General features: G+C 38.5%; 1 protein-coding gene across 1 annotated transcript; it reads left to right on the top strand.

Moving 5' to 3' along the window:
- The first annotated feature begins 1,525 nt into the window (after positions 1-1,525).
- GLRX5 (glutaredoxin 5) lies at positions 1,526-7,591 on the top strand. Its single transcript, XM_081344324.1, has 2 exons — positions 1,526-1,910; positions 6,719-7,591. Exons 1-2 carry the CDS (start codon positions 1,613-1,615, stop codon positions 6,895-6,897), a joined length of 477 nt encoding a protein of 158 aa, XP_081200450.1. The 5' UTR covers positions 1,526-1,612; the 3' UTR covers positions 6,898-7,591.
- Positions 7,592-9,375: the final 1,784 nt, after the last annotated feature.

Below are 9,375 nucleotides of genomic sequence, written 5' to 3'. Positions count from 1 at the left end.
AGACGGTTTAATATTGATAACAATAGCACTTAGACTTATATACCGCTTCACAGTGCTTTTACAGCACTCTCTAAGCAGTTTACAGAGTCAGTATATTGCCTCCAACAATCTGGGTCCTTGTTTTACCGGAAAAATGGAAGGGTGAATTAACCTTGAGCTGGCGAGCTGCTGGCAGTCAGCAGAAGTAGCTTGCAGTACTGCATTCTACCACATTCTTAAATGATGCTAATATGTATGATTAAATGGGCACTGCAAAATTGTGACTCTGCCCTTTCATACTTGAGCAGTGAAACTTTATAGAAGTACTAAAGAACTGAGTTCACATCATGTGCCCCCTCCCAGATGCCCTTATCATCTTCATTTCAGCCATTGTCTATACACTGCAGGATGAAGGCCTCTTTTGCATGTTTCTAACCAATACGGTCCTGAACTTTCTTTTGCCAATTGGGTCTGCAATACTTTTTTTAAAATTCCATTTATATCCCGCCCTTCTCCGAAGACTCAGGGCGGCTTACAATCTAAGCACAAATCAATGTGCTTAGCAATAGCCTTCATTCTATGTATACGCCTGCTTATTAGGGCTTTCAGCCCCCCCCCAAGCGGCATTATTACAAAGTCAGCTTATTGCCCCCAACAATCTGGGTCCTCATTTTACCTACCTCGGAAGGATGGAAGGCTGAGTCAACCTTGAGCCTGGTGGGATGCGAACCTGCACTAATTGCAGGCAGCTGGTGTTACTTAAGGAGGCATTAGCCCACTGCTCCACCAAGGCTTATTAAATGTTGTATACTTGTTGTATACATGGCCATTAAACTGAAAATTAATCACAGTTCCATAACAGAAATATATAGTCCTGCTGCTTTAACTTAATATAATCCAGTACTTTGAAGCTGGAAATTTAGCCATAACCATTAGGTAAGCCATCTACAGAAACCTGGGAGTTGGGAACGGGACTGCATTTAAAGGGTCCATTGGCTAACCCCCGCCCCCTTCTAAAACTCACTTCCATCCCAGGCAAACCTTCCCCTCCCCAAGAACCGCAATAAAGAGTTACAGTATCATAACCCAATTCAAGATCTTCTCGATCTTACACAGAGGACAATTCATCTTCATGCATGCTACCTTTCTGTTAATTCAAGATCTACCGGGCATGCAAAGGAAAATGCCTTTTTATTATTTTTCCTTTGGGCCGAATTTCAAAAAAATGTTCTTTCAGCTTCACATTTCAAGATCCTAACTCGCTCTCTCCTTGCTTACTTACTCCACAAACCAAAAAAGATCCACACACCCATTCCTTCACAATCGAAAAATGCAACGATGCTTTCATAGCAGCTTTAAAGGCCCAACACTGAGAATTGAATCTCGAGTTTAGCAAATCGCAAAGGAGAGGTGTAATTTGGTTCCACCGGATTGGTCCGCCGCGCAGGGCTAAAGTATAGGCAGCCTTTCACATGTGCTGCCATTATCTTGAAAGTGATTCCTTTCATAGAACTATTTTGCAAGCGGGCGGGACCAACTGCCCCATCAGTGCTTCCGGGTAGCCCTAAGCGAGGAAGGTCGCTCCAAAGGAAGACGCTTTTGTGAGGTCAAGGAGGCGGCGGCTGTAGTAGTCATGATTGGGTCTCTTTGCCGGCTACCCGCAGCCTTACGGCTGGCGGGACGCTCACGACCCTCGGGATATTTTATGCAGCAGCTGAGTCAGGGGGGACCGAATGCCAATGGCGAGGGCAGTGGGTCGAAGGAAGCGGTGGAGCGACTGGTGCGCGCACATCCTGTGGTGGTGTTCATAAAGGGTAGCCCGGCCCAGCCCCAGTGTGGCTTCAGCAACGCGGTGGTGCAGATTCTGCGCCTTCATGGTGTTAATGATTATCGTGCCTACGACGTCCTCCAGGATCCCGACCTCCGGCAAGGTAGGCGTCGCCCTTGCTCAACCTTCCCTTCAAGTGACTGGGCCCCACAGAGCTCTATATGCATTCAGCCATTTGCATCCTCTTTTTTAGGCCCCCCATATATTACCCCCTGCATTTCGTTAATAATTTCTGTAGCTTTTAGGTTATATGCATAACTTTTACTTTCCTAAGCAATCCGATTGTTGTCTTTATCTCTGATCTCATCTTTTGTTTTTCCTCAATTAGCTAAAGAAGCAAGTTGGACTTACTTGATGACTGAACAGGTGACACCTTGCTGTCTAAAACAAGAATGATAAACCACAAACACATTTTCGTTGCAAGATTTACTTTGTCTGGGCCAGGGGGAGGGGGGAACAGTGGCAGTAGTGGTCTCTGTTCAGTTGCCTGCTTGTCTTTTCATAAGGGAACATGCTTATTTGTGCTCCATTTGCTTGCCTTCATCAGAACTAGAGCTATCTGAGAAAAATAGACAATTGCTAGGTAAAGGCTACTACATTGCTACTATGGATATAGTCCAGGTTTTTGGTGCTTAGGTTTGACATATGGAGCTTTCTAGATAGCCTATGGTCTTTACTTTGCTGCCTGATTGAAATAATCATCATGTCTGTTCTCCTTTGTATCTAATTTGACACTCATTCAGAAAATTGAATCACAAAAACAATATCCATGTAATTTGGCTTACTAAATAAGGACATATAAAATGCATGTTATATTCAGTTTTGGTCTTTCTCAAATTTATTTATTTATTTATTGATGGGATTTATATCCCGCCCTATCTCCCGAAGGACTCAGGGCGGCTAACAACAAAACATATAATAAGAACAGAAATCAAGATAAAAATGAAATTGAGAACATCAGTGCAGTAAATTAAAATTAGAGAATTTAAAAAATGAATTAAAAATACTAAATATAAATTAATTAAAATGCCTGTCAGTCTAGGTCAGCCTGGTGGAACAGGTGTGTTTTGAGGCCGCGGCGAAAGGATTGGAGGTTTTGGGCCATCTGAAGCTCAGGGGGGAGCTGATTCCATAGGGTTGGCGCTCCCACAGAGAAGGCCCTCCCCCTGGGGGTCGCCAGCCGACATTGCCTAGCTGACGGTACCCTGAGGAGGCCTTCTCTGTGTGAGCGTACTGGACGATGGGAATTTGTTCCCGGCAGCAGATGGTCCTGCAAGTATCCCGGACCTAAGCCATGTAGGGCTTTAAAGGTAAGTACCAGCACCTTAAATCTCACCCGGAGGGCAACTGGTAGCCAATGCAGCTCACGCAGGAGGGGTGTAATATGGGAGTATCGGGGAGCTCCCATCACAACCCGTGCAGCTGCATTCTGCACCAGCTGAAGCCTCCGGGTGGTCTTCAAGGGCAGCCCCATGTAGAGAGCATTACAGTAATCAATACGGGAGGTAACGAGTGCGTGGGTGACTGTACGTAGGGCATCTCGGTCCAAAAAGGGGCGTAATTGGTATATAAGACGAATCTGTGCAAATGCCCCCCTAGCCACGGCTCCAATGTGATCTTCAAAACTGAGTCGTGAATCTAGGAGGACGCCCAGATTGCGTGCTCTATCAATGGGAGGTAACATCTCTCCTCCTATAGTCAGAGATGGAGCCTCTTGGACTAAACGAGATGACGGTATGTACAGCCACTCAGTCTTGGCCGGGTTGAGTCGAAGCCTGTTTTCTCCCATCCAAATCTGTACCGCTTCCAGACAACGGGACATCATATCGAGGGCATCACTGGGTTGGTTCGGGGTGGAGATGAATAGCTGGGTATCATCAGCATATTGATGATATTTCACCCCGAAGCTACGGATGATCTCTCCCAGCGGCTTCATATAGATGTTGAACAGGAGGGGCGAGAGCACCGAACCCTGAGGGACTCCACAATTAAGAGGCCTAGGGCTCGACCTCTGCCCTCCTGCCAACACCGTCTGCGAACGGTCCGAGAGGTAGGAGGAGAACCACCGCAGAACGGTGCCTCCCACTCCCAGCCCCTCAAGACGACGCAGTAAGATACCATGGTCGATGGTATCAAAAGCCGCTGATAGATCTAATAGGACCAGGACAGAGGAATAACCTCTATCTCGGGCCCGCCAGAGATCGTTCACCAGCGCGACCAATGCCGTCTCCGTGCTGTGCCCTGGTCTGAAACCCGATTGGTACGGATCTAGATATTCAGCTTCCTCCAAATAGATTGTCTCCTCTCAAAAAAAATTTTTATTCAGGATTAAGTAAATAGAACAAGTGCCATCTCATATTGCATGGCACATTGCCATCGCTACTGTACTGGTGGGATTGTTAATATTCTTAGTTTTATATTTTTGGATTTTATTGGAAGATATTTTTGTTTATATTTTTGTTAAACAGTTAAGAGTCATATATAAATACAGTAAATAATTATTAAACAATTTTGTATTTTCAGTTGATGAATATACATATTAATAGCTAATCCTTTAAACTACTCATTACAAATTTAGATATGGGAATAGTGTTAATGTATGAAAAGAAACAACATTTCACTGTTATTTTAATGTGAACAATTATTAAATATTTTCTTCTGTCCAAAATTGGGGAAAATGTTTTATCTTTGTATGTATCACCTTAAATGGAAATTTATGGTGGTTTATGGAAAATAACATTTTTTTCCAGAACTTACAGCTATTACTTGTAAGTAACCATTAAGTTGCAAAATTAATCTTCAGTCTTATACATTTGTGGAAATAACTATTGCATTCTAGAAACTCTAAACAAGATCCAAATTTGCAAGTAATTTAAGGCATTTCATTTTCATAAAATTATAAAGATGGGTTCATTTATACAATTCAGGCTCATATTAATAAAATAGAAACCTAAAATCCAGTCTGTCGTGTGCTAACTGAAATACGGTTTTGTTTTTGCTTATGTGTATCAAAGAATTCTTCCCTGCTTGTTTTTTTCTCCCTCCTCTCCGCTTTTTTGCATATCTAATCACACACATATACACATATAGTGTGTGTGCTTGCACATGTGTGTATGTGTATGTATGTACAAACACATATCCAAAATCTTTAGGGTAACTAAGAATTAAAGTTATATTGCATTATTTTCATAACTGATTTGTGAACCTGTGGAATAGTACCATGCTTAAGAGGTTTACAGTTAAAAATGCCATAACTACTTTCTGTGTTTTGTGAAGTGAGAAAAAATATGCCATATATGCATAACAAGATACACCACACACTGAACTCCCCAGAATCTGTTAGAAAAAGATAAGAATTTGGATGAAAATAGGTTGGCAAAGAGAACTGAAGGCTTCAGCAGGGCTCCCTTTGCAACATTTTTAAATTAGTAAAAGTTCCCCCGCACATGCGTGCTAGTCGTTTCCAACTAGCTCATCTCCGTTTCAAAGCCGAAGAGCCAGCGCTTGTCTGAGGACGACTCCGTGGTCATGTGGCTGCAAGACTAGACGCCAAAGGCGCATGGAAGGCTGTTACCTTCCCACCATAGTGGTCCCTATTTTTCTACTTGCATTTTTACATGCTTTCTAACTGCTAGGTTGGCAGAAACTGGGACGAGTAACAGGCGCTCACTGCTACGCGGCACTCAGGATTCGACCCGCCAAACTGCCGACCTTCTGATTGACAAGCTGAGCTTTAAATTAGTACATGTTGATAAATTTTGTAGTTCCAGTGGGTACCATAATATTTAAATATTTCAAAATATTTAATGTAAAAACATCTTAGGCTTAATTTTAAGATATAATCAATTTTTGAAAAAGATTTTTTACACATCACGTGATTCTTTAAATAATTTTGTAGTTCTTTGGCAAAAGAACTCTGCTGGAATTTGAATTGAAAGTCACATATTGTTTCTCAATATCAGATGAAGGTTAATATTTATAATACAAAATGTGGCAAATGGGTATTGGTTTGTAAAAAAATGGAGCATACGAGGAATATAAGGATAGTAGATTGCTTGAAAGAAATAGTTTGTGGAATCTGAAATAAGAATTCTCTTTTTGGAAAGAAATACAGTGCAATATTTTATTAATCTTCCCATTTGTATATTACTATTTAAAACCTAGATTTTTTTATATGCCATTCCCAGTTTTAGAATTTGAGTTTGTATATTAAAAAACAAACAAAACAAAACCCTAAAAGCAAAATGATTTAGTATGTAATGTAGCTGATTGGAATGGAGACATCTTTGTTCAGATTGTAATTTGCTGTCTAACTGGTTTAGCCACTTTATACTGCCATCTTTCAGTATAACAAGTGAAAAATATACTAATTATTGTTTTGTGAAATTATGTAAGTTATAACAAAAAAAGATAAAGACGGGGGAAATGAGGGCATTTTTATGCTACACATGGAGTTCTCGTTTTGTTTTCCTACATAAACACTTTCTCATTATTTGGCTCTTAAATGCTTTGTTTTATATATACATTAATGTCAGCTCCTGTATTCTCACATTAAACCATTTGGCTATGCTGCTTCCATTCTAATCTGAAACTACTAATTAGTACATACTGATAAATTTAATAGCTCCAGTGGGTATCATAAGCTTCATGTCTAGAAACTTCAACATAGTTTCAGTTACAGTATACAGTGCTATCAGAGCAATTAATATGACAAAGTAACAAAACTAATTTTATATATCAGAAAAGGAATAGGAGAGATGAGTAATATAAGTGTGTGTCTACAAAGACAGGCAAGCTAGCTAGTGCATTAGCACTATTCCCCAATGTTCCTTTATTTTGTCCACACTTCCAAAAGTCCTGTTCTGCATTGTTTAATATCCTTGTTTAACTTCCTTTTATTTTTTGATTTAGGAATTAAAAATTATTCCAACTGGCCTACTATTCCTCAAGTCTACCTCAATGGTGAATTTGTGGGAGGTTGCGATATACTACTCCAGATGCATCAAAGTGGAGACCTAGTGGAAGAGCTTAAGAAATTAGGAATTCAGTCTGCACTTCTGGAATCTGAGAAAGACCGTGGCAAAAAATAAAATTACTGTGATTTCGACAAAGACATATTTTGATAATTGGCACCGAAAAAGCCTTCTGTTCTTTAGTTTAGAAAAAAAAACAGGTTTTGAATTAATGAGGCTTATTATTAAGCATTTTGTTGTCTGTTGCACAGTATGATCAACTGATATATGAATATTTTTACTTTTGCCATCCATTTACAATACTATGAAAGTAAAAAAAGCAATTCACTTCTATTTTGCACTGCTTCGTATTTGATTAGTCATTTTTAAATTGCCTTTATGCTAAGAATTTATTCCAGAACAGCTGGGATTATGTCTTTCATAAAGTATTTTTTTTAATTTTTCCCCCCTCAAGTTAATTCTGGGGACTTTGGGATGTTTAACTGCATTTCCTTCACATTGCACATGATCTAGCTTCTTTGCAGAAGCACCTTATGATAGTAATGCTCTTCCAATTTGTTAAAGAAACAGCTTTTGACATACGGTGATTCTTTGGGAAGCTAGGGTGTGTTCTCACATCTTAATTTTTCTTTATTTTAACCTAATTGTTCATATTAATAGTATTGACATTGTTCTATTAAGAGATAATGTACTAAAAGTTGATAGCAATATTTCAATTGAAAAGAAAACAGGCAATTTGTTAAAATTTCCAGAACCATCTAAAGAAGAGTGCAGGTTATAGATGTTAATAAACATTTGAGTTTACAATTTACCCCCTCTCGCTAGTTTTATTTGGTAGGTTGGTGGTTGTAGACTTTTTGCCTTGTATTATCTGAAACTATTAAGAGCTATAGATTACCTTTTCATTTTGACAATAAAAAATACTTAAGTTTTAAAAACAGCTTTGAATGTTGTATTAATGTGCTGAATATAAGTGGAAAGAATTAAAGATAAACGTAGGAAAAAGCAACCTCTTCAACTTTAAGACTTAGTTTTCACTTTAGGAAAGTGAAGTGTGAAGAGAACGTAATGTTTAAAACCGATTTTCATTCCAAGGGGAAAAAGGCATCCCTAAGACACTAAATAAACTCAAGATTAATGGTACAGACTTATCAATTATTTCACTATTCTTATCTAGCTTCCTCTAGTTTGCTTAAAAGTCTAACAGTGTTATCAGAAAACTAACCCTTATTGAACTCAGTATGATTTTCCTGAGTTAACACATAAATAGGGATTTTGGCTATTAATGCCTCATGTTCATTGATATATTCTTGGGAATAAGCATTAAAAATGGTGAGAAATCATTGATCCAAAACTAATTTGGAAAAGTGTTTGGTAAAAACATATGTCCTTTATACGTAGCATTTGAACTGTGTGTTTGTTAAAACAAATATATAGTACTTTTAACTGTGTAGAACTCTTATTGTCATATAATCAACCTATGTTTATACACATAAAATAACACTAGTAAATACATTAAAATATTAACTGTTTATTTTGTTAGAAAGCAACAAAACCATTATTTTGTTGCCCAAATATTTTAATGGGATTTGGGATATTGTTGATAGGTTTTGAAATAACAAAAATAAGCTTTACTTATGTTTATTTTCAGTTTAAAATAAAAATAGAGGATTCATTTTGGAATTAAAACGGTTGTATCTCTGAACTTCTGAATCAGTACACAAACCACTTGGATACTGGTTGCAAAATAGTTTTTAGTTTTAAGATTCTGAAATTGTGACAAACATACAGAAACATGTTTTTAAAAGCATCCATTCTCATTTTGCATAACATCATTTTCAACTTGAAGTTAAAGGTAAAAAAGAGATAATCATTAGAATACCATTTCTACTATATGGACTGTGGAAAAAATATTTTGGGATAGAAGCTGGATACAAGGAACACCGATTTTTTACTTTTTAACTGAGTTTATGCACAGTGCTTAATGTGTCCCACTTTTTGGTGTTCCATGGAAATTGAACATTGTGACTGATAATTTATTACACTTCACATTATTATGTGTTTACTGTAAATTTTATATATTTGTGAAGCCCCACACAGCTGGAAAAGATTAAGGCCGTACAGACTTAAATATGGCATTCTGAATGTTTGGAAAATACAGTTGTGAAAAGTGGGAGTGAATTGTCAACCCTCACACACATTAGCTCATTAAGGTGGTATCTCCTTGAATAATTTGAAATGTTTCTTCCTAGTTTCCTCCTAACTGAGCTCAGTTGTTATTTAAAAGGTAAGTTACCAAGAGCTTCTGTCAGAATCGATTTATATTTCATTTCTATCTCCTCCGAGCTGGAACCAAATCTCACCTTCCCCTGGATTCTGCCATATTCCCAAGGGGGAGGGGAATAGGCATGCAGGCTTTACTGCTTTCACTTCCTCCATTAAATGTAACCTTTTGTTTATTCGCCTGTCTGCTATCCATTACAATGTAAGAAATTGCTTCCTATACTATGCATCTCTCTGAACTTTCCCTCCCTTACCGGGCAACTAGGAAAAGCGGTGGGGGAAGAGACACAAACCTCCAGGATCTGGTTTATT

The sequence above is a fragment of the Vipera berus genome (assembly GCF_964194415.1).
Source record: "Vipera berus genome assembly, chromosome: Z".
Taxonomy (NCBI): domain Eukaryota; kingdom Metazoa; phylum Chordata; class Lepidosauria; order Squamata; family Viperidae; genus Vipera; species Vipera berus.
The sequence above is the reverse complement of the archived record's forward strand: the minus strand, read 5'-3'. Positions and strand labels throughout refer to the sequence as shown.

Excerpts from the sequence above, each read along its gene's own strand:
- GLRX5 (XM_081344324.1), top strand. The coding sequence starts at position 1,613 with ATGATTGGGTCTCTTTGCCGGCTACCCGCAGCCTTACGGCTGGCGGGA. Across the intron at positions 1,911-6,718 it reads GGATCCCGACCTCCGGCAAG|GAATTAAAAATTATTCCAAC; the intron begins GTAGGCGTCGCC and ends TTTTTGATTTAG.